We start from the raw sequence: 23700 nt of genomic DNA, 5'->3' as shown, positions 1-23700 counted from the left end.
TCTACCCGTTAGCCAATTCGAATAGCTGTGGCCCGATATATCAATCGTGATAGTAATGAAGATAATCAATATCCACCCTAACAAATGCTTATCTCCGCGGGAGTCACGCCACGATCGTGGGGTGAGCTAAGCGAGATCAAATCCTTATCAGCCAGAGAGATACAAGATGTCCCTTTGGACAGTGTCCAAGCCTCAATAAAATCAATCAATTGCTCGCCAAACCCCATGGCGGTCCCCGGCAATGCGACCAGAAAAGGACATCTTGAGGTTACAAGCCAGGCTACGCCGGACATTGAGGACAATGCAGAAACAACAACACCCGACGTCTATCGTCCGGCAAAATGGCAAAGCACCGTAACTATCGTGGGCTGTGTAAGTACTCTTGTCGGATTGGCTTGACCCATGGCTCATCCATGTCTCCAGTACATCGCCAATTTCAGCGACGGATTTCAAAACTCCCTGGCCAACCCGACCAATGTCATTTTCAAGAAGCTGTTAGGGCCGAGGGGCTACACGTCTGAAATGAAATCTCGAATTAGCAACTCCCTCATTATCGGAGCCATTCTGGGGATTGTCGTGTTCGGGTACACCTCGGATATGTTCTCACGCCGTGGCGGACTACTTTTCACCTCCTCTCTAGTCGCCATAGGCACTTTGATGTCGACATTGGCCTTGCAAGTGCACCCATCCCACAACATGCTGTGGTACTTTGTGATAGTTCGAGGAATCACTGGGTTTGGCGTTGGGGGAGAGTACCCTCCTAGCGCTGCAGCAGGCATCGAAGAGTCGAACGATGTGAGTTATCTGTCTCATTTTTTTTTATTTCTTCCTTCTTTTCTCACAACTGCAGTTTGTGAAAAAATATCGAGGTCCACTTTTTGTGTCCTTCACTACGCTGATGGCCACTCTCGCGGGCCCCATCTTGATGATCATCTACTTGATCTGCCTCATTGCGAGCGACAATAACCTCACCATCACCTTCCATGCCATCTACTCGATTGCGACCATTCTGCCTATAACCATCATCCTCCTTCGCCTTTTCATGGCAGACTCATCGCTGTTTCATTATTCAAACCTTACCCGCCAGCGGCGGTCGATACGAATCTACCTGCTTCTTGCTCGTCGATACTGGTGGCGCATCCTCACCATCTCGGTGGCCTTTTTCCTGTATGATTTTATCAACTTTCCCAACAGCATCATGTCAAGCACCATTATTTCCTCGCTGGTTCAAGACCACCACATCCGTGTCACGGCCATCTGGCAAGTTATCCTCGCCGTTCTCCCTGTCCCCGGAGTTGTCGTTGGTGCCTGGCTTACCAATGTAATCGGACGTCGAAAAACCGGCATGGTCGGCTTTGCAGGGTATGTTGTCTTAGGATTTATCATTGGCGGAACATACGACAAACTTTCACAACATATTGCGGCTTTCGTCGTGCTATATGGCCTGCTACAGGCATGTGGGCACATGGGGCCGGGTGCCACCATCGGGTTGACTTCTTCCGAGTCCTTTCCCACGGCCATGCGGAGTATGGGCTACGGTATTGCCACGGCCTTTGGCCGAACCGGTGCGGCAGTGGGCACGCAATGCTTCACTCCGCTTCAGGACCGAGCAGGAAACAGCTCAACTTTTTACGTGGCTGGTGGGGTGGCCGTGCTAGGAATATTGGTCTACTCTCTATTGCCAGAGAGTGGGGAAATTGATCTGGAGAAGGAAGACCAAGACCTCAAGGAATACTTGCTGCAGCATGGGTTTACAATAGACGCCAAGAGCTAGATGTTTTGGTTATTGTCTGGTTGTTCTTTGCTAGAAATCGACTTTTCTGTCTTTTCTTTTTCTTCTTCTTTTACCTTCATCAAATCCTGCCCTAAGCAGGATTTCTATACTCTGTTATCGTCTGTATATCTCGTTTGACTCATACAGCCTGGTCAAGGCCCAGATAAATAATATATAGTGTCATTTGTAGCACCGCTGGCGTATGGTTTGACCTGCTTCGGCCAGCAACAAAATCTCTGATGCAATCAAATCTAGATATATACTCATCAACGATTTTCCTGTTCGAAGATTTTCCTACACAGGCTCACTTTTTCTTTGTTTTCATGCTCTATCGGGTATCAAATAGAAAACAATAGCGGCCAATCAAGCCATTTGCTCACCACGCCATCCAGGAGTCATGTTTGGTGAACGCTGGAAGTACCGGGAAGCGATTGAACACAGTTTCCTTTTACTGCCCTTTTGAATTAGCCCCCCCACCCCCTAGGATGAAAATTACCTATACCCTCATACTCCTTAGAAGCCTTCCTCCACGAATAGGCTGAAGGAAATTTATATGGATATGCATTTTGTGCTAACCAGGACCACCCTTGACCGAGAGCCTTTCGACGGGTACAAAATTGAGTGAAGTCTATCAACCTTGGTTCTGGGACATGAGGCTGACTTGCATCACCCCAAAAATGACTGTCTGCGTTGGGTGTGCCGAGGCATGCAACATGGATCCTTCAGGGCTCCGTATCTCATTTGTCTTTCGTGCGCGCCGAAGACAGCCGACACAACCATCTCCTCAAGAATAGATCTCTTGGTCGGGTGCCAATATTGAGAGCGGGGATAGAAACCATGTTGCGCGCTGAGGGAATTTGTCCAGTGGGTTTGGCCCCTTCAGGCTGAATAATGAAGCAATGTAATTGCACCATCTATAGCTGCCAAGGTGACTAGGGTGATTCTCATAACACCACTGGCCCCAGCAGTGGTGATTAAGCGCCCTATTAAGTTCTGGTCTTGCGTTAGGCGAGGTCCGATAGTTGACCCCACCACAAAGTTGTTTTGTCAAACTTTGTCACTTCGCAGGTTGACCTCTTGAGACTGAGGTAACAAAACAAATACCAACTGTACAACTATAGAGTCGACTATATATACAGGTAGGTTACATTTCTCACAGATTAGTAAATCCTTGACCAGAGACATGCCAGAGCTCGCGTCTTGATTTATGACCAGCAGTGGGATAGCGGCCCCTGCCTAGTGATCGACATTGCATCCGGGGCACCGGGAGGTATTCACCCAGGAACACACCCTCCCAAAAGACAAGCTGTCATTATTCATTCAACGTTCTGCCATCCCGCAGTGGGGGGAGTTAGTTAACTCAGTTCATCCAATGATCCTGACGATTATGTAGATTGTTCGCGGAACGTAACCGGGGCCCAAAAATTGAGGCATGGGGGCCAAATCGACAAAGGATTGCGGGACCAACCCCTCAATTCCATTTATTCAGTAATTTTGGGTGGTGCTCGACAGTGCTCCTGGTGCGTCTTGGGTATTCAACAGGAACTATTCAGTTGCTGGTGATTGCCAGAAGCAGCCTGGTTAAGGTTGGAGGTTGGAGGGAGATGTCGGGTGTTCATTTAGCATTGCTGCCAAGCACCTGCATGCAAAAGCCCTAATCCATTGAGATGTCAGTTAAAGTTTAGCGATCGACTTGCAGATGGTACTATTTGATTCCTTCGATAGGGGCCAAACATGAACACGAGAAGAGGAACATCTTCTACTCGCGTAGAGAGTGGATCCCACCACTTGGCTCATGATCCCCCCCCCGCATGGGGGCTGATGAGATAGAATATCATAAATATCGGGCGGCACCTGCTCGAGGCACTGGGAATTTTGTCTATCCAATTGATCATTTGATTATCTTGAGAAATTCCTATAGAGAACATTCTTTACACCCATAACCATGGCCGAAGTTGACCTCCCCTCCCAGATCAAGGCTACTATCAAGTGAGTATCGTCTTTCTGCATTCTCTCCATACCTTGATCCTTCCCCCACATGTGAAATGCCACTGGATCATTCACTAACGGTCTCCCCGAATAGAGAGCCTCACTCAGTTGTCAACCGTCTGAACACGGCTCGCATTCCCCTCTGCCTCCCCCCCTCGGTAAAGACCCCGATCTATTACACTCTCGGGTTTGCACGATGGGCGGAGATTTATTTGGGATTGGAAGAGGTGTGGCATAGTCAGATTGGTGACCCCGCCGACTGGACTGATCTCAGCGATGATCCCAAGGCCTATGCGAGTGATCAAGACCGCGTGCAGGCTGTTCTGCGCAAGATCTGCCTCCCAGAGCTTCTGCGCACGAGGCGCCTGGAAGGCGACTTTGCTGCTCTGAAGGCTTTGGATCCTACCATTGCCAACCTGGACCTGGCCAAGGAGAACGTTGGCACGCAGTTCCGAAGCTACATCAAGGAGCACATCCCGACCAAGCCGCATCTGCTTGTGGCATATATTTGGATTATGTACCAGGCTCTGTTTAATGGCGGTCGCTTTATCCGCATGCAGCTCCTGAAGGCTGGCCCGGACTTCTGGGGCTTGACCGAGAAGGAGATGGACCCGACTGCCTTCCCGTCGCCGCTGTCGTTCTGGTGCGTGGAGGAGGCCGATGTGGTCCAGGCTGAATTCCGAAACCGTGTTGTCAAGGCAGACAACTTGTTGACCGAGACTGAGCGACAGGAGATTCTCCAGGAATCGCTGGAGATTTTCCGTCGCTGTGAGCTCATCACCCACCAACTTGACGAGGACGTTGCCGCTGGACTGAAGGCTGCGAATTAGGCGACCTTTGAAATTGGAAGGCCACGTTGAGTTGGAACCTTGATACTTCAGACTACGTGTTTATATTTATGATTTGTTTAGAAAGATGGGCCAAGAGGCCTGCGAGACTCACGATATGTACAGAAACTAGAACAGACTATGCAGTATTTGAATGACTGTAACATTTCCCTGATTGATCACTATCCTCTCATACTCAAGCCATGTGCTGTGAATCATTCCCTGATGCCACAATCATCTGCTCCTTTTTATCCCGTCAAAATGTAGGATTGTATCGACTGCCAGCGATGGGCTCTATTAGCCGCCTAGTTAACTTGGAGACCACCGGCGTGGGTCTCAGGTCCACAGCAGCCGACCTTGTAGTCCTGAAGTGATGATTCATTGCACGCTGGAGTATCCGACTGTGCTCATTGTCAGTCCTGGGCGTAAAGCGGAATGTGTAGAGAAGAGGGAATCGATCGTCGAGGAGCCCCGATATCTGATCTCGACACTTCATGGCATCGCGATCGGATTGCAGCATGGAAGTCGTGATATGGCCAAGTTCCAAGGCATCCAAGCATGGGAAGGTAATATCTGTAGATTCATGGGCAAGGTCATGGAGCTCCAAGTCTGCCATAAGTTTCACATCATACAGACGCGGGCAGTGACGAGCTAGAGACACAAGGGACCCAATGGAGAGTTTTGCAGCAAATGGAAAGTTCAAAGTAGTCAGATACTTCCACCGAGATGCCAACGTCTCCAGCAATCCATCCGTGAAGCCATGGTCACATTGGCAAGTATCCCCCAATTCAAATTTCCGAAGCTCGGGGCAGTTTGCAGCGAGCTTCAGGAATGTGTTGGTGATCACAGTTGTATGATCGCTCTCGAAAACGATATCTTCCATGCGCGAACAGGATGATAGGGTGCCAAGAACGTGGTCTCCGGGGTGCAAAGACGGATTGGTCTGGTTAAGAGAGACTCCTTGCAAATTCACTAGTTTTGGTAAGAGAAATCTCAGTACCTTGTCTTCTGCCGCAATGTCCAGGTACCGTAGCGCCGGAAACAGGCGAGTCTGGGGGAGTTCATTCGCAATTCGAGCTATCGTTTCCCAGCGTAGTGGTATATCCTGTCCCAGACTGAGCATTTCGAGATTTGGACGAAGAATTATGCGATGGAAAATTCCTTCGTCTATAACCGACCGCCAGCCGATGAGTAGTTCTAGATGAGTGATAGATGGCACGCTCTCGAGGAAGTTCGCGAAATCTATACTAGTTAGGAACTTGCCCGTTTCCTCCTCATCGAGGAGGCGATTATCCAGTGAAAAATATCTGAGCGAGGGTGCCTGCATCTGAATTCTGATGAGCAACTGCCAAACCTCCAATTACCAGGCTACTTCCTTACCTTGACTTGCTCGAGAAACCATCTGCTATAATACCCCCCAAAGAGCTCCAGACCAACAAGATTGCGTGATAGAAACTGCGCCATATCCTTTTCCTTCATGTTTTCACTTCCCAAGTCAACAATAACGGACCTAGCATTTGGGAATGTGAATATTTTCGCTTTCAGAAGTTGAAAAATCGAAGCTGGCTCATGCGGATTTACATCGATCTCGATATCCAGGTATCTCACTTTGCTAGTGTACCTATTGAAAGCAATCAGTTTGGAACCTTTACTTGATGAGAAAACATTTGAATGAACGGACCACCCCCGTCGTTGGTGTGAGCAACGAGACAGACCCTGTAATGGGGCCGTTAGTGATCTAGATCCACCGCGATAGAATCCTCGCCACAGCCACTAGAACGAGATTTTCCAGACATTAGTATGTTACGTGAAACAAAATTGACCCGATTCTTGCGTACGTTGGTTGCCTCATTCGCCCAAAGAGAATTGACTTGGGCAGCAGCAAGTAAGGTCTTAGAGTCAACATGCTGAAGCACATTGGCTAAGATTTCTGCCACATTCAATGGTCTTGGTTGTCTTTGCTCATGCTGGGTATTGCAAGAGGCCATTCTGAGTGAGAGGACGGTGGGGGAATCTTTGTCGGCGATGTTGAAGCCTTGGCGGGGTACATAGGCGCCGCTTAGAAAATCCCCATATATAAACATTCAACTGAAAGACTGGACCTTTTCACTATGGAGAGATTTCCTATAGATGATATCCAAATAAAAACATTTCACTTGAAATAATTTTATATGTGTACGCAATTTACGGCACTCGAATTCTGTCGCCTCATTCATGGATGAACGTGATCAGCACATATCTGACTACTCAGATGCATTACTGACCTGGTTCCACTCCAATAGGTTTCTTTTTGATGTGAAAACAAAATATTCTCAGATTGATGGCTTGAAAATGGGATTCTACAAGCTCAACCTCTGGCCTATTCAAAGATTGCTGTCTGGGTTGTTTAGAGCTAATCCTAGGTCCCTTACGAGCCATCATCATATCTTATTCCACGAAAGAACGATCTACAAATTAGGTCCGGTTGACTCTTCAACTCCTGTTGACCGCTTATTATGGAATCTGATACCCGGGCTACCTGAGGAGCGCGCTCGATCTCGCCAATTCTACCGTGTCCTATGCTTTGCCCAATATACACAGTTCCAAGCGTAGGAGACGAACCACGACCTGCCTATTACTTGTAAGAGTGGAGCAATATACCGTGCCAAGTCCATTTCTCCAGAAATGTCGCGCGACCCTGGATTCCTGAACGGCTGAACCGAGGGCGGGGACCGGGCACTCCGCATGACGAGATATCAGGCGTGAAATAACTACAGTTATTGATGGGCCAAAATTGCCCTAACAATCAAGTCTATAGATTAAATTGTGCAGTATATGAGGCATGACAGATAAAAAGGATGTGGGGAACTGGAGTTCTCTATAGATGTGTTTTATTATAAATCAGCTCTCAAACGTTGAAGACTCGCAGATATAGTACAGGTGGTCACGAATTCGGCATCGGAGTGGGAAGGAAGCCCATACCTGGTCATCTATCTCTCCTGGTCTGTGCCACATAAGTTGCAAGGATGAAATGATGAAATACCATGCTCCTAAGCGGCCCGAAAGTAGCGAGGTAAAAAGACAGGGGAAAGAAAAGAAAAGAAAACTACCTTTCCATTATGTTAACAGTGTCCGTGATGATAATTCCTATAGGATATTTCTACTGCTTTGTCGTACATCCTCCCATAGGCAACGGGCTGGAGCTTCGTGCAACGTGAATATATTCCAAGGAAACGAGCTGAGCCGCTGATGAATAACGTCCCAATTGTACAGTCCCAACTTACCGCAGGTGTCGGCAATCAATGGAGATAGCCAGTGATGATCTCCGGGTTTAAAAATGTATTCCACTAACGACCAGAATCCACAAGACTAGTGATAAGTTGGGGCCTGATGCTGTGACGCAAAAAGCTTGTAAGGCGTTTCCCAGATATTCAGAAAGATTGGGGCAGCTTTATTCATCACGGGTCGGGTAGTAATGTGGTCATGAATGCCAACATTACGAGAACTGCCACGCCGCCCAAGTGCCCACCGGGTGTGGTGGGGGTTTGCCTGAAAGGCGAGGTCTCGACGAGACGATAAAGAAGCGCCAGAAGTGTCTCGGTGTAGTCTAAAGGATTAAGCTGGGTACTTTGTCCCGCTCTGCTTCGTTGAGAAGCCTAGAAAAACCCACCAGATGTAACATGAGTGGTATCCAGGAGACACATCTAGAAAGCGGCTGGCTGCTTCCATCGGGCTGGCAAAGGACCGGATGAATAGGCACTTCCTCACCTCGGAACAGAGGACGCGTGTCATTTTGTATTGACAGCTCAATATTAAGTCTATTGATTATTAGATAAAGTCTATAGCGCATCATTTATACGCAGAGGGTGTCAAAGCCGAGGCCAGGTAAATGAAAGTTGGGAAAATAAGTACTTTCACCTACCTTAACGGCTTTAATACTAGGGCACGGTTTTCTTGCTTTAGCCTAGAGATCCCGCCTTGTAGCTGAATCATGCGATAGAGACCGTGGAGATGTTATTGAGTACGGCAGCAAATAGCCGCAACCACGAAAAATGATATAATCAGTACTTTGTCTGGCAGAAAATCCCCCTAACTAATATTTATATAAGTAGAAGGCGATAAAAAAAGGACTCCTATTATATAATTATCTTTATATTAGTATTGGAACTACCGTATAAAGGTAAAAGATAGAAAGACCTGCCTTGAAATATATAGAAAAGAAAAAGAAAAGAAAAAAAAACCCGCCTACCTTCCTATTTTTTAGGATTATTTTTTTGGTTTTTCTATATAAATTATTAGTATACTTTACCTAAAAAAAGAATTATATAATACTTACTATATTTTATTTTCGCGAAGCTATAGTAGGCGGTTCTTACGACAGGGGGGTTTATTATTATCTAAGATCTTGATAATCTTAGGCTTCGGCTTACCGACAATAAGGTTACACGTACGAGCTTTTTGCTTTAGATAAACGGCCTTAACTAATAATAGTAAAAGCAGCTATCATAGTAAAAATTAGAGTAATAGAAACGGCCGAAATCTTATTCAAAGAAGTCTAAAGCTATATATAGTTTTGTCTTTCTCTATTGTCTCGCACGGAATAAGAGAATACGTGATCTGGCTACTTATAATTTCTATACATACCGCCGAAGTATCTTGGTATCCGGATATATTCTGGAAAAGGCCTCGGAGACCCACAGATGAAAATAGCGGTTAAGATGGATAGTTATAGAGATATTCAATAAAGGCGGAGCTCAAAGCGGCCAGAATCAATATATGGCCTCTATCATTTTTCGTGATTGCGGCTATTTGCTGCTGTAGTTTAGAGAGGTGCCTAAGAATTCTACCAGCACCTTGCTCACCGCCTTGCCCTATTGTGTAGATAGCTTTATATCTTCTTCTCTCACCACTATCAGACATCTATCTCTTATCTTCTCTTCTGATCGCAGTCTAGTGCCCGACTTCTCTTCCCTCCTCCGTCATCAGATGTACCGGCCCAGTTGTATGTTGGTGATATGCTTGCTGGTAGATGACGAGGCTGACCATAGCAGCTATAGCGCTGTCATAGACAGAAAAGGGGCCTGGTAGCTCAATTTTGACCAAAGAATACGCTTGGGAGATATGATGAAGAGTTTTAGTGAATTTTGTTGATTTTCGCCGAGAGAAGTCAATATAAGATGCGGATATAGCCAGAGTACTATGGAAGTCTGGATTCTTGGTACTCAACGATGCTGCATGGCTTGGATGATGGTGCTCTGACTTACATGCCTCATCTACTAGAATGCAGTTCACCTAAGTAGACTTGATAATATCGAACTTTGCACAGAACTGGGCGGAAACAGTGCATCACGGGTATCAAAGAACCTTATAGTCTTAATGTCAGGCACGAGGGCAAATAGAGAGATACACATGGAGAATCTAGATAGCATACACCGATGCATGAGCGCCGTAGACTCGGAACCGAGCTGTTTCGGTCAATCTATCATACAATGCCCCAACACGATCAGCAAACTTGACCTCCATCTCTTAACCCTTGGTGCCTTTCGCCTGGCCCTTTCCAGTTCCACAGCCGCCATGGTCGGGGACACCTCGGTCCATGCACGCGAGGTTCTGGTCGGGCGTCAACTTCTCATAGAAATCTCTCTTGTCGCAAGTCATGCGTTTATCGGGCTTCCCAATATGGTGTTTGTCTTCGTCAGGAAGGACCCAGCACCAATTTCCCCCATCATAGGGTTGCACATCGAGGATTGGATCTCCATTCCCAATGTCATCGGTGGGATTGCAGGCGGCCCAGATCATATGGCCATGTTCCTGGCTGCACCCAGGAGAAAAGTCACCTGGGGAGGCGTCACTCGGGATCCAAACCGATCCCGCATAATACCCGCCGCCGATATAACCGCCACCTTTCCCCACTGCCGACACCTCTGCCTCCTCCACCACTGCTTCCTCCACTGCTGCCCCCGCTGCCACTTCGACCACCACTCCCGCCACCACTGCTCCCACCGCCGTGTCCGCCACCGCCGCCACGCCGTGGCTCTAACTGGGGAAGTGGGGAATCTAGGTAGCATATTCAGGAGTTAGTATATGACCTCAAGGTCTCAGGGGGGCCAAAGGGGCCACTCACCGATCACAGCGGCACTAGCCACCATGGCAGAAGCACAGATGAGAAGACCGAGGTTGAGCTTCATGGCGAAGCAATGATTAGACCAAAAAAAATTAAAAATTAAAAAAGAACAGAAAAGAATTGAGATGATTAGTTGAGATGATTAGGGGAACAGTCTTGAGGAACACCAGGGAGATAAAAGGATTTATACCCCAAGATGTTCGGGGTGTGAGGTTTAGCTGTGCTAGAACCCTGGCCCCCAAGGATTGTCAACCATGTATCCACCTGGGCACTCCTCGCGCGACAGAATTTTACAAGACTGCACTATCGTACTTGCGGCCTCTACAGTATGCTGCTTATAGCCTCCATCGGTATCCGTACCGTCCTCGGCCGTTTGTTGGCTGTACAGTTGGTGGCAGTGGGTCCATCTCCTTAAGCCCATTTAATTTAGCAAAGAATTCCTTGGCCACCAGGCGGAAAACAGGGCGCACGAAAAGAAAGGACCGAGCATTCAGGACTTCCCACGGCGATCAAAGTCTATCTCATAAAGGGGCAAGTGTGGTAGTGTATCGATGGGGGTGATTGGCTCAGAAGGAAAGCTCTCTTCCAATCTATCTGCTGCAATAGTCCTAGGAAGCTAATATTGGATATAGACATATGTGTTGTCCAGCTAGCTTTTCATGAAGATGAACAAGATATCTTGAATGGATAGGCTAGGCATTCAGAAAAGTAGAATTTCTAACTTTGATGAGGTATACTAAGAGGAAGGGAAGGGGTTGATGAGATATTTAGAATGGCATCCCTTCTAGAGAAGCGGGGGAGTCTTGCGAGTAAGAGTCGTTTCACCAACACGCCTATCCAAGCGAAGTGATATTGAAGAGGACCTTGGTTCTATAGGGATTACAAAGATACTATGTGGTTTAGTGTGGACCCATTGCAGGTATATAAGCCTCGGGCATCGCAATCTTATCCAGTCAGGCATTCTTCTTGATACTTCCCCAGTCTCCTTTGGGATAGCGTCTTCCCTAACGATCCCCTTATCCCATTTGTTATATATAAAGAGGAAATGACCACCAGAGCCGCAACACGACTGAAAACACAGCAACCAAAATTTATTCATTCGTGCTCATAACAGGAAGCTTTGAACTAAAGACGACGCGGAGCCCTTGGGAGAAAATCGAGCGAGTTCTTTTTAATTTTTTTTTTTTAAAAAAAGAAAAGAAACAAAAAACAACCGGGCAATGTAAAGATAGAGGCATGGGTGCTCGAACACCGCACGGCATCGCTGCTTCTCATAATCCATCTCGAGAATACTGAACACATCTCCCACTTTTACCTATTACGCAACACCCGAGGGATTCGAGGCTGCCCACCGGTCCTTGTTGACCTTTATCTTGACCACGCCCTTGAGGATCGGCGCAAACTGATCAACAATCTCCATATCCTTCGGAGTAGTCTCAAAAAGCTCCATGTCAAAGCGTGAAAACTGCACAGCAAGGATGGAATAGAGCATTAGGTATGCAAGACTACAAGCAGTAGGCAGTTAGTATAGTTTCTTAGAGCTGAAATGGACGGAGGAAAAGAGACCCACTTTTTTGCAATGCACTGGCGGCGTCCTCTACTGAATGCGACGTTCCATTTCTCCAGATCCTGGCTGTCGCTTCCCATCCATCGCTCTGGAAGAAACTCATTGGGGCTGGGGAAGATTTCTTCGTTCAACTCCACCACGGGATGCACCATGGATATTCTTGTCTGGGATAGAGTTAGCGGGCGCGTCTATCCACGGATGCAGTGGGCTGGTACGTGGGACTTACTCCTCCGGGGATATGGTAGCCTCCAATATCCACACCGTTCTTGGGAACTCGGCGGGGCAGGAAGCCTGGCACCGTATTACTTAGGCGGAGGCATTCCTTCACAACTGCCGTCTAGGACAAAAGAAGACCTATCAGAGCCCAAGATATCTGCAGACTTCACGAGGCCAGCATGGAACTTACTAGGTAGGGCAAAGCCATGATCTTTCGATGATCTAAATCTCTGATAAAGGGCTGTGCCTCAACTAGCTCGGCTTCCAGCTTGGCCTTGACACGAGGGTTGCGCAGCAAGGCGTAAGTACCAAAAGAGAGCACATAGCTAGTGGCCTCCATGCCGGCTATGATGTAGTTCAGGAGGTCATCAAAGAGCTGCTCGGGACGGAGATCTTCTCCACGTTTGCGTCTAGCCGTCACCATGAGATCGAAATAAGTACTCCGGCCCTCGATGGGCTTTCCCAAGTCATGGGCTGCGATGGTCTCATTCAACCACCCCTCAAAAAGCTACGTGGGGGTCAGACGTGACATCTTCGTGAACAGGGTAAATCCTTCGGTGAGCAACTAACCTCCTGCAATGATCGCAGCCCTGGCTGGAGCTTGTCAACCACAAAAGTGGGGAACGAGTCGATAATCCAATTGATGACAGGATAGTACAGCCCTGTGAAGAGATCAGTACGAGAAGAAATTTGAAGATCAATGAATATGTACTCGGCCAAGTGATAGCGGTGAACCGATCGATACTGCGCATGAAAGAGTGGTAATGGTCAGCGTCTGGAGATGATTCAATCAGCCCCAGCGACCTGCCGAACAAAAGATGCGATGCCATATCGGCCTAGGAGAAAGTCCCAGATATCTGTGAGTATATCCCCCTTGTAACTTTAGACAGAGCGACTTACCGCAATGGCACGGTAAACCCGCTGGATGACTGTTGGCCTGTTTTCCCTTCCCTGGCGCGCTACCGACTCCATTGCCTTGTCGAGCACCAACGACAGGGTAGGCCCTTCGTTATCGGCGGCCTGCTTTGAAAATAGTGGGCTGACAATGCTACGATATTGCTTGTGTTCCGCAGGATCAGTGATGGTAAGAATCGAGCCGTCGACTCCAAGCCCCTTGTAAAGCTCGTGGTCTTTGTGGTAGTCCATTCCTGTGTTGTAAATCCTGACATAAAGAGTCAATAATAGATTCTGAACGCTGAATTTGGCGATCACTGTACGTATGGTAGTAGTTTGGATCGCCGATATGAACATGGTTGGTACCAATGCGAACAACTGGGGAGTCTGAACCACGCGCTGTTAAAATAAAATAGCTCGAGGGTGATACATGGTAACGACTAACTATATCTCTTGTGCATCGGGATATACTTCTTGAAAAGGCCCTCGCCGATGATGTTATGGTAGGCCTCGTACAGATGGGTCGCCGCTGCAAGTGTGGGTCCTGGGATTCCACTCAATGGGTGGAAGTAGACTCGCTTGGTATATTTGCAAAATAAATACAAGGAGATTGCACCCAGTAGCAATCCTGGTGCTCGATCCATTGTATTACCGCGCATTTCGGGTAGAACTTCGTCGCAAGGACCGGGGAAGACCCAGGTTGAGTTGATAACGTCCATCTTGGTTGACAAGATAGACCAGTTTGGGCTAGTGAATGTGTATGATATGGCAGATATCAACAGATGCCTCGTGTGGAAAGATCCAAAGTGAACTAGATCCAGATGATAAGGATGAAACTTGAACGAATTTATATGTCCAAGGTGCGAGGTGTGGGTAAATAACAAGCTTGGGCAAAGATCCCTAAGACTGCAAAATCCCAATTTGGGACGCATGAAAAATACGGGGTGTCTCTCTAGTTACAGGACAGCATAACTTGTATTAACGGAAATCAAACCTCAACCTTACGGACTAGACCAAGATGTACATAGCATAAGTAGAACCCACAAGCTGATCTTCTGTATACGTTTCCAAGGCCTCGGCCGATCGCCAAGGATGCCGATGCAACGTGTCCAGCTGACTATGAATATCGATTCCATTTTAGCACTTCAATGACCCGGTATTGCATATGTGTCACCGCATCTTAGACCAGATCAATTACCCCGGCACATTCGAGGGCTTGATCGACATTCTCGCAGGTCGTAAAGCGCGCTGGCAAGAGGGCAAATGTGCAGAATATCGGTGTAGAGATGAGAGATTACTCAATGGCCTTTGTAGTAGAAGTGACATTTTAGTTATTTACCAAAAACGATCCGGGAGTGCGCATATATATGACGAACAAGTATGCATTGCGTAGTTTAGGCAGCGTGGCGGTAGATAGCTGAAAGACATCGAATTAAGTCAACCCAAGTCCTCCACGTAGTGTTTTCACGGTACGAAAATAAAATTCAGGTAGTCTTCCAGGCTTTGCACATCTGCAAGCCCTCCACACCATCCGACATGTTGATCCGGACGGATAACCACAACTGACCCTCCCGGCTCCATTCCAGCAGCCTCATAAGATTTGTCCATATCACAGTAGATCTGGTTACTGCCTTGCTCCTTTGTCCACTTAGCAGGGTAAAAGGTTTTGGTGAGGTCTCCCTGCACTGCCGCTGACCTGCTTGCACGGTGAACCACAAGGAGATCCAATACTCTAGATGAAAGAGGCAAAACGCGCTCCTCAATCTTTTGTAGCGCCATTCCAAACCCGTTAAACCTGTCTAGCTCTTTTTGCTGTGTGATGTCGCCCACAAAAACGACAATATGGAATTTACCGTCTGTCTGGCATAGAGAGAGTATCGAGGAAGGCTTTCCAGTAACATGATCAGACACAGCCAGCTCGGGGAAACGTCTGCCAGGGGCTACACAATCGAGTATTTTCGGTGCCTTCTGCGGAGTCGCCGTCAGGAAGGAGTCTTGGTAGTCGGCTGAGAAGCCCTGTAGAAACGGCTCAAGCTCAAGACTGCGCTGCTGCATCCAGGCTGGCTCCGACCCTTCCGTCGACATGGTGTCAACGAGACCTAAGTGAAAGCGGTCGGTACTGATGAGAGTCTCGGCAACCGGACGCCGCTCAGTTTCGAAAGTTGATAAAACTTTCGGGTTCAGTTCTTTCTTCACAACACCAGCAAGCTTCCATCCGAGATTGTAAGAGTCCCTGAATCGCAAACATCAACGTTACCAGCTCTTTTATCCCTTTTCTATTGCAAAAAATGAGAGAAAAGGGCCTTACTGCATGCTGACGTTCATTCCCAGGCCGACGAGGGGAGAGTGATTGTGCACAGCGTCCCCAACAAGGAATATACGATTGTTCTTGCTCATACCACTGCTTAGGTGGTGACCAATCGTATAGCTAGACCACCTTAATTAAAAACGGCAGTAAGTATAGAGATTTCTTCAAAAAGCCCTTGTAAACCTTGGCTTACCATTCGCAATGCTTCACCGTTATCTAACGTATTCATTAGCTATATAAAAAGCCCCAAGAACTTTCCTCAATACTCACAATGTACGGTCTCAGGAGGTGTCGCAATCTTTGGATGATCAAATCCTGGGTGACTGATTCCTTAGGGACCCCCTCTTCGTCGGCTCGATTCAATTGAACATAGAAACGGGTCAAGCCGCGCTCGCGATGGAGGAAAAAGAGCCCTCGCCCTCCGAAAGTGTTGACCGTTGTACAGGTGCGAATACTACCCGTTTTGCATAAGATTAATTTTGCGCTCCAAAGCTCAAGTTACCTAAGCTGGTTAACTCACTCGGGGAAGTCCGATTCGACGACAAGATCGGCCACAGCCCACACAGATCGAGTTTGGGCCCCCTCCATGCTGAATCCCAGTTGGTTCCTCATCCAGGACCGGGCTCCATCGGCACCAATCACATATTTGGCTCGAATGACCTCCTCGGGGGACCAGTGTGTACTGCCATGGAGCTCCTTCGCCTGGTTTCGCAGAGTAAGCACGCACGGATGGGCGTCTGGATCATCCACCTCGCCTTCCTTGATATAGAGGCTTGTAGGTGCTGTTTCATACTCGGGCTGAACAAGAGAGCCCTCGAGATGATGCTTCATAATTTTCTCGATGACGCCTTGCTGCAAGAGTCCCGGGGAATATCTAGTACCGTATGTAGTCAGCCCTTAAGCCCCCGTCTGTAAACTAGCGCTCTAAGGTTCTTACTTTGTACGGAAAGATGTGGGAGAGTCTGAGTGAGGAATTTTCTCAAAATTGCCCTTGGCGTCTCGACTCCAGGCTGCCCAGCTTGTGATCGGCTCCCATAGCCTGGCTACTTCCTGCACAAAGCCAAAGCTCTCGAATATCTCCATGGATCGAGGGTTGATTCTGGAATCCCAGTCCGTCGACGTTAGTCCCCAAAGCTGGACATTCTGCGTGAGGAATAGCGAAGGAATAACACTCACCCATCTGCTCCACCGAGCCGAAGTCTATATGGACGTTGCTCAACGATGCGCGTCTTGATTCCGCACTTTGCCATCCAAGTGGCGGCAATCAAGCTGACCGTCGCTCATCGTCAGCTGCACCTTACCATATAGATCATCGAAAAACGTCACGAGTGATAGACGAACACCTACCCTGCGGGACCCTAGCGAGCAACTCAGTAGATATCCCAGACATGAGCGGCCTGGGGAATAACTTACTGCTCCGACTACCAACACATCCACTGTCGACTCGGTCCTAGTCATTCTCGTTGTTTCTCAGTAAGGAACCTCGGTTTCAATATTTTTGTTTTCTTTCATAAGTCGACAATTAGACTTTTTAGAACAAATCAGATTTCTTGTTGCTTAGGATGATAGACAATCTCTTGTTGGCGTATGGAGAGGTGTGATATGGGGGCATTGTCAATTTAATGGAATGGGTTGACGGCCATAATGAAGATCTTCTAAAGACAACGAAACTACGGATTTCTGCACCTAGATTGAAAGATAAATACCATACTTAATTCAGGTATCTGGTTGGTCTTGCATGATAAATTACCTTACAATTCAAACTGCAGTACCTAATAATGTACTGCAAAATGAACCATGTTTAGCTAGCTGATCAACCTCCATGGCTGGTTGAGGCCAGGGTTTCGCTTGCAGGGCTGTGTAACGTGAGGCTGCCAAGAGAGTCCATCGGTAGCTACGATGCGGAGGTCGATATGCAAAGTCCTAAGCAGGCGCACTTGGCTTGTTGACTCTGTTGCAATGCCTCCCCTGTGTTTCTTCCTATCACAACGCAGCCATCTCCTAAAGGTGAACCCACGCCTGTAATAAAAGAAGAACAGAAAAGAAGAAGCGGTGTAGATACAACAACACGAAAAGATATGTACTATGTGCGCATGCAGAGGTTGTCATTATTGAAGATATACGCCCTAATAACCACTTGAGAAGTGATTTTTATGACTAGTATCTCCATCTTCTTCTATCCCCCCCCCTTTTTTATCAACAGCATATACTAATTCGCAGGAATTTCACTGTATACTTCGATGCACTTGCTCAGTTGCTTTTGGCTCTATTGACCCTACCTGGCCTTGGACAAAAGTCAAGTCCAGGGTCAAGGAGGCCTTATTCCATAGAAAGGACATTGTGACGAGCTGACTCACTGCTGTTTACAGCAAGAGATTGACGGTATATCATCCCGATTGTAGCTAATTAAAGGTCTAGAAGCAAGCAAAGACCATGAAAAAGCTATGTAATATTGAAAAGAATAGGAGAACGTATATATCTCCAATAGATTACTAGGGATATATGAATAGGTTGGTCTGCGTAAGACTTTTAATATGGACCGACGAACATAATTGAACCCCTCGCTACGTAGGTTACCTTAGGCACAGAAAATGAATATAAAGGAAGAAGTGATCAAGGAATGGCTAATCATAGGATCGCACATCCACTGGCCGCTGTCCCATCAGGATCGGCGCTTTTCCTCTCCTCTTCCCATTGTTCAACTCGATGGAGAGCTCTATTAACTCGCGTCTTCAGATCCGTAAAGTCTTCCAGCCCAACGCTAAGCCGCACAATATGTCTCGGAATGCCATGAGAGGCAGCCCAATCGCCTTCCCTGGCATGCGCCAAGAGAGAGTAAGGGATAGCAATGGAGGCGTTTGTGCCGATTGTCGGACCCTTCCAAACATCCAGTGTGTCGTAAAAAACTTCCGCACTCCCAGGGTTTCGAAAAACCACGCTGAGGAGGAACCCGTAGCCACCATTTTCGCGGCGATAGCGCTCATATATCGGCGCACTAGACACCGTAGTTGGGTGGTTGACGTATTCCACCGAGGAATGAGTGGTGAGTAGGTTGGCGATTCTCAATGTGCTTTCATTGCACCTGTGCACCCGCTCTACAAAGTCACGGCTATTTTTGGCCATGGTCATTGCATCTGGAGGGAAGTATAAGTCCTCATATGAGTTGCTCAACAGCGAGTGAAGCTTATCATAATGCTGGGAGGCTGGATTGACCATGAGGCTATATACTATCAGTAAGTTTTGACCGCGCAAACTATATGGTGGGTGCATACCTTCCTCCCATCACATTGCCTCCTCCACTGAATATTTTCGTTAAGCTAGTGACTGTCACATCGACATAAGGCATAATGTCCATGTTGACCGATGTCGCAAGCGTGTCGTCACACACAACAATAAAGCGAAACTTGTTGGCAAGATCACGGATGTGAAGCAGATCCGGCGTGGAGAGCTGGGGATTCGACGGTATCTCACAAAAGAGGACTGTGATTTTCGTTCCCGAGGCCAACGAGGACTTCAACTCATCCAGTTCATCTGTAGTACCATGTCCATACATAGTGAATCGGTTGAAGCCGCTCGTCCGTACACTGTGGGGAGTACCTGCATACGGCCATCTTGAACCAAGAGTTAGCATTGCCATCAGTCTGAGAATAAGTCAGTTTTGCAGCCTACCCGTAAACAACGGCTCCAGAATCCTCTTCCGACTGAGCAAGACTCCGCGCAACGGCGCTAATTGCAGCCATTCCGGTGGGGTAGAGAAAAACATCCTCCGGTCTCAAGGGCTTTTGGTTGAATTGTGCGGACCTTGCCAGCACTGCCAGTCGGGATCTAATCTCAAATTTCTCCTTCGTAGCCGAATCAACCCAGTCCGGAAGAGTCATTCCATTCAAGTCAGATCTTGGGCCAGCCGTGCAGAACTGAGGATCTTCGCATTCTGAATCCATGAAAGGAAATTGCGCAAGGGAAAAATACGGCATGGCGACTGGAAATTCCATCTCCAAACTTCTCCCATGACTCCAGCACTTCTTCTTCGTTGCTTTCGTGGTATACCACAACGGAAAAATTAGCCCACTTGGGCATTTCTCGGATAGGAGCACAGGGCAAAACGAATCGAGCCGTGAAAACAGGGAGCATCGGGTCCTTTTTTTGCAGCCTCAACGCGAGGCGATTCGCAGCGTCCCGCGATGGAAAGACCTTGCATGTCATGTTGGCGGGGCTTTTAAATCTTTCCATAACCACATCTTGCAAGGCTTCAACGCGATTATGTATGGAAAATCTATGAGCTTAGTTGTTAGACAGACAGTCTCTCCATACGCGATAGCGGTTGAGCCATATTGTACCTTGGGTACATGGTTTGTATCTGGATTAGAGCCCATTCTTCCTCCGCGTTGCAGGCCAAGACCGATCCCCATGTGGGCATTGAGACGCTGATAGCCTGAGTTTCTCTTGGTCAGTACATTGACGACATTTGAGCGGCTAATCAACGTACATGGGCATCATTGGGCGGCTGGGGAGACCCAAATGGCAGTGCGTGGGAATCGACAGAGCCTACTTTAGGCCCTTGTGAAGAGACCGCTAGTCCAATATTACCCATTGCAATATCTCAAATGTTCTTGAGTGTCTGATATAGGGCGTTTTCAAAGAGTACTACTTGTGAGTGGGAGTTGGCTGAGCTTGCGGTTGGTTCTAGCCTGGGGGGGGGGGGGTGACGAGGAAACCTAGCATTGACAATATTAGGTTTTATTGAGCTAGTAGCTCTTAATTAAAGAATGTAATATTTTCCCACCTTAATTTCTGGGGGAAAGAATCAAATCTGGTCTGGACTTTGCCGTATCGACCTTGGTCATAGCCTAAGAGTATCGGAATTCTCACATCTAGGTCGTATTTTACGGTCATCCGGCATTCTATTCAAGCAAAACCGAAGATTATTACACAGTATAATGCTTATTACAATTCACCAGCAATGAATTACCTAAACGTCAGGCGCTGAAATATAACATGATGGTCAACACGCATCATACATTCAAAACACGGAGTGAGGGAATAAAAGCAAGTTTTTGCGCTAGTTTGCTGCAAGAATTGAATCGCGGAATAGATCTGCCTTTAGAAACATGCAGCCTCGTAGAGCATTCAGCTCGCCCCGAAATCACATCCGCCAGCAGCCCCTTAGTCTCAAAAATACATACAAATAGTTAGAAGCACTTAACTACGCAAGCATTGACTGACTGGTCACATATCATGACAAATATATCTCGCTGTTGAGTACCTCATATCCTGCAGGCTGCAACAGCTTAGGGTGTATAGGTGTATCCCATACATTGGCCTTGGCTGAATAGTATATAGATCATTAATCGGACACCCCAGAGCCAGGTTATATTATGAAACCTACCAATCCATATCTAACTCCCGAATCGCACGACTGCTACAGGCAGACGCCCTGGATCAATGGAAAGAGCTATATTCATTGCAGACCTCCAGCATGAGCCGGGAAAATCCCCTACTCTTGCATTCCATAACATTGAGAACTGCGCAGAGATTTTGGGGTATCACTATCTCTCTGGGCTTGCGAAGGAACGCGATGCCGGGGATGACCAGACATATACCAAGGCATCGGCCAAAGGGCACAAGCTTGCTGTCAAGGTCGCGGACATTGTCAACGACCGTGGGACGGCCGCCTCGATGAGAATTACGGGCAGCGGTTTGGTGGGAGGGTCACCATGCGAGGGACATGCACGCCGCACCGAAGGCATCACCTGGTTTGAGAAGACTCAATTTCACTTCCAGGACCAGGAAGACAATGCCGACACCTTTACATCCACCCACTACCTGCATTTCTCAAGCCCAGTGGCCCAGATAGTCCCTGGGTTGCCAGCTGCGAAAGGTCAGGGCCACCCTTCCTTGCAAGACATAACCGTCGTCTCCGGAATGTGTCTCTTCTCTTCTAAGATACTTCAAGCCAGCATGCCACCGGGGCAAGCTTGCGATGTCAGCAAGATACAGCATGCTGCGCCCACGCTTTACGAAATTGAATATCTCGCCCGCGCTGCACCTGCAATTGCCGACCTCACCAAACTCTTCTCTACTAATAATCGACACAATGGCTCTCTGGATATTTGTGTGGACGTTCCTAGCTTTCACTATTACCAATCCATGGAGAAGCGCCTAGGGGAGGGTTCCTGCACCTTTTCGGGGGCATTGCAGTGGATGACTGCCGTCAAGATTCGCCATCAGCAGATGTCGCAAGTATTTGGCCGTTACATTGACTACGAACTGTCGCGTCGGCCAGGCACAATGCCACAATGCAGCATTCAGGTGTCACCTTCCGGGAATCTAGTATGTGATTTGATCTGTCAAGCGCTGGCAGATGGAGTCCTTCCTAGCTTGGATCCCGTTTTGCGCACCTTGAATGCCAAAGACTCCACCTGGTCGCGGTTCTACGACCTGGTGCCGGAGAAGGAGAAGCCCACAGACTTTTGCGCCCTCGGCTATCTGTTCTACGTGTACCAGGTTATGAGACCGGCTTTGGAGAACACGGCCACCACTCTGTGCAAAGAATGCGGCCCACCCAACAATCGAACGAGGCTACTTGTTAGCATTGATGATGCGGTCGAGCGACGAATTTACTCTCGCGCACAGAAGCTCCTGAAAAAGGGGCGAGCACTGCCTCAGAGTCCCGTTGCGTGTAATCTGCTCGAGGTTTATCTCAGCCGGCGAGTGTTCATCAACCAGAACCAAGCCGGGTCGAATCTCTATCTCGATGACCCATCCCCCGAGGCTCCGGCACTGAAGCCGACCAAAGGCCTTAGAGCGAATGGCGAACATAAATCTTGGGACGCACAGGAGTATGCGGTCCCGCTGGATCCATTCGATGTGGTTGGAGCGCTGTACGGATCTCGCGCAGCGGATGTGCTGGAAGACCTGTTTACGGAAGTAGGGCTGCGCTCGTAAATGGCGCACTAGCTGCACGACTATAGCGGGTGTGTTTCTAGCGGAATGTTACTCGGTCGTTAGTCGAGCTACTGAATACCCAGCCAGTTACGGAAACCATCGTATCAACTAGTAATATTGAGGTGCCGAGAGGCATGCTGGGCATCCCTAGTAACTATATGCATATGTATGTATATCCATGGATGTTTAGGGATGTGCCCACTAAGCGAGGACCTGTTTACCTACCGTGGCTCCGTAATGTACACGTGTTGAAGGGCGATCTGAGGGCCGCATCGGTCAACCTGCACGTTGCATAGTTCTAGGATGTCAATTATTAACATGCCGAATATGTTGGTCTAGAATCGTGCGCAGGAAAAAGGGATACTTGCTGAGAACCCAGAGATCGGCCGATTTCCCATGCTCCACAGCATTGACGATCTTAGCCGAGTCCCATTACACGGCTCACTTTGCGTAGCATACCCTCGTTCATCAGATCTGGCCCGCGCATCGTACGTACCACAAACATCGTATTGGTGATTAGTGACCCCCCCTCCATGAACCTCTTTCAGGCAAGGAGTTTCAATGGTTTCATAGAGACTGGGGAAGCTGTTACTGCACGATGGATCGGGCCGCGAAGGTTCAGCCCCCCACTGTTATGCAAGATCATCATTGCCTTCTTTGGGATACGGCCATTTCGACACCGCTCAGTAGATCGGTCGCTCGAGAGAGATGTTCGCAATGATCTTCGCCCGGGCATCGTTTGATTTGATTTCATTTTTATTATTTTAATCGAAATTTCGGCCCAATCTCACCGTATCTGAATAACTCCCAGCCATCTCCCATGTCTCGGGAAGGAGGCAGGGCTATGTATGAGATCATTGGTAATAAATCCCACCCACCGGTAGGTCAATACCCATTGTATGCACACATAGATTGCTGCCACGGAAAACTCAAGTACCAAGTTCACGTCCTATGGTTCGTTACACGAAAATAGTTTCGTTTTTAATGTGTCACCCGCTCGGGATGAGCCCTTACGTCCATGGATGCTTGGCTCGAGCTCTGCTTAGTTATCCGGCGACTTGTTTAACTAGTTAGTTA

The 23700-nt window shown here is 47.9% G+C and overlaps 10 protein-coding genes across 10 annotated transcripts; 3 read left to right on the top strand and 7 right to left on the bottom strand.

The window, feature by feature from the left end:
* Positions 1 to 225: 225 nt before the first annotated feature.
* On the top strand, positions 226 to 1774 carry NUU61_004682 (uncharacterized protein; the record flags this gene model as incomplete). Its single annotated transcript, XM_056655264.1, has 3 exons — positions 226 to 372; positions 424 to 795; positions 851 to 1774. 3 exons carry the CDS (start codon positions 226 to 228, stop codon positions 1772 to 1774), a joined length of 1443 nt encoding a protein of 480 aa, XP_056510877.1.
* Positions 1775 to 3719: 1945 nt separating this feature from the next.
* Positions 3720 to 4593, top strand: NUU61_004681 (biliverdin-producing heme oxygenase; the record flags this gene model as incomplete). The annotated part of the gene is made up of 2 exons (XM_056655263.1): positions 3720 to 3763; positions 3858 to 4593. 2 exons carry the CDS (start codon positions 3720 to 3722, stop codon positions 4591 to 4593), a joined length of 780 nt encoding a protein of 259 aa, XP_056510876.1.
* Positions 4594 to 4846: 253 nt separating this feature from the next.
* NUU61_004680 (uncharacterized protein) lies at positions 4847 to 5917 on the bottom strand (the record flags this gene model as incomplete). Its single annotated transcript, XM_056655262.1, has 1 exon — positions 4847 to 5917. The coding sequence occupies one exon, from the start codon at positions 5915 to 5917 to the stop codon at positions 4847 to 4849; it is 1071 nt and encodes a 356-aa protein (XP_056510875.1).
* A 2021-nt stretch (positions 5918 to 7938) lies between these two features.
* On the bottom strand, positions 7939 to 8361 carry NUU61_004679 (uncharacterized protein; the record flags this gene model as incomplete). The annotated part of the gene is made up of 2 exons (XM_056655261.1): positions 7939 to 8176; positions 8198 to 8361. 2 exons carry the CDS (start codon positions 8359 to 8361, stop codon positions 7939 to 7941), a joined length of 402 nt encoding a protein of 133 aa, XP_056510874.1.
* A 20-nt stretch (positions 8362 to 8381) lies between these two features.
* Positions 8382 to 9980, bottom strand: NUU61_004678 (uncharacterized protein; the record flags this gene model as incomplete). Its single annotated transcript, XM_056655260.1, has 3 exons — positions 8382 to 8387; positions 9562 to 9845; positions 9887 to 9980. The coding sequence occupies 3 exons, from the start codon at positions 9978 to 9980 to the stop codon at positions 8382 to 8384; spliced, it is 384 nt and encodes a 127-aa protein (XP_056510873.1).
* A 115-nt stretch (positions 9981 to 10095) lies between these two features.
* NUU61_004677 (uncharacterized protein) lies at positions 10096 to 10757 on the bottom strand (the record flags this gene model as incomplete). The annotated part of the gene is made up of 2 exons (XM_056655259.1): positions 10096 to 10605; positions 10701 to 10757. The coding sequence occupies 2 exons, from the start codon at positions 10755 to 10757 to the stop codon at positions 10096 to 10098; spliced, it is 567 nt and encodes a 188-aa protein (XP_056510872.1).
* A 1254-nt stretch (positions 10758 to 12011) lies between these two features.
* NUU61_004676 (cytochrome P450) lies at positions 12012 to 14089 on the bottom strand (the record flags this gene model as incomplete). The annotated part of the gene is made up of 9 exons (XM_056655258.1): positions 12012 to 12198; positions 12264 to 12424; positions 12487 to 12597; positions 12667 to 12984; positions 13047 to 13138; positions 13189 to 13312; positions 13377 to 13638; positions 13694 to 13769; positions 13816 to 14089. 9 exons carry the CDS (start codon positions 14087 to 14089, stop codon positions 12012 to 12014), a joined length of 1605 nt encoding a protein of 534 aa, XP_056510871.1.
* A 745-nt stretch (positions 14090 to 14834) lies between these two features.
* Positions 14835 to 17136, bottom strand: NUU61_004675 (uncharacterized protein; the record flags this gene model as incomplete). Its single annotated transcript, XM_056655257.1, has 9 exons — positions 14835 to 15603; positions 15679 to 15798; positions 15872 to 15894; positions 15949 to 16132; positions 16199 to 16552; positions 16616 to 16777; positions 16855 to 16947; positions 17026 to 17036; positions 17092 to 17136. The coding sequence occupies 9 exons, from the start codon at positions 17134 to 17136 to the stop codon at positions 14835 to 14837; spliced, it is 1761 nt and encodes a 586-aa protein (XP_056510870.1).
* A 1170-nt stretch (positions 17137 to 18306) lies between these two features.
* Positions 18307 to 19619, bottom strand: NUU61_004674 (uncharacterized protein; the record flags this gene model as incomplete). Its single annotated transcript, XM_056655256.1, has 3 exons — positions 18307 to 18898; positions 18951 to 19289; positions 19348 to 19619. The coding sequence occupies 3 exons, from the start codon at positions 19617 to 19619 to the stop codon at positions 18307 to 18309; spliced, it is 1203 nt and encodes a 400-aa protein (XP_056510869.1).
* A 1501-nt stretch (positions 19620 to 21120) lies between these two features.
* Positions 21121 to 22623, top strand: NUU61_004673 (uncharacterized protein; the record flags this gene model as incomplete). The annotated part of the gene is made up of 1 exon (XM_056655255.1): positions 21121 to 22623. One exon carries the CDS (start codon positions 21121 to 21123, stop codon positions 22621 to 22623), a length of 1503 nt encoding a protein of 500 aa, XP_056510868.1.
* Between the last annotated feature and the right edge of the window lie 1077 nt (positions 22624 to 23700).

The sequence above is a fragment of the Penicillium alfredii genome (assembly GCF_028826965.1).
Source record: "Penicillium alfredii strain IBT 34128 chromosome Unknown utg000007l_segment0_segment0, whole genome shotgun sequence".
In the NCBI taxonomy this organism is placed as follows: domain Eukaryota; kingdom Fungi; phylum Ascomycota; class Eurotiomycetes; order Eurotiales; family Aspergillaceae; genus Penicillium; species Penicillium alfredii.
This window is presented reverse-complemented; position numbering and strand designations above follow the sequence as displayed.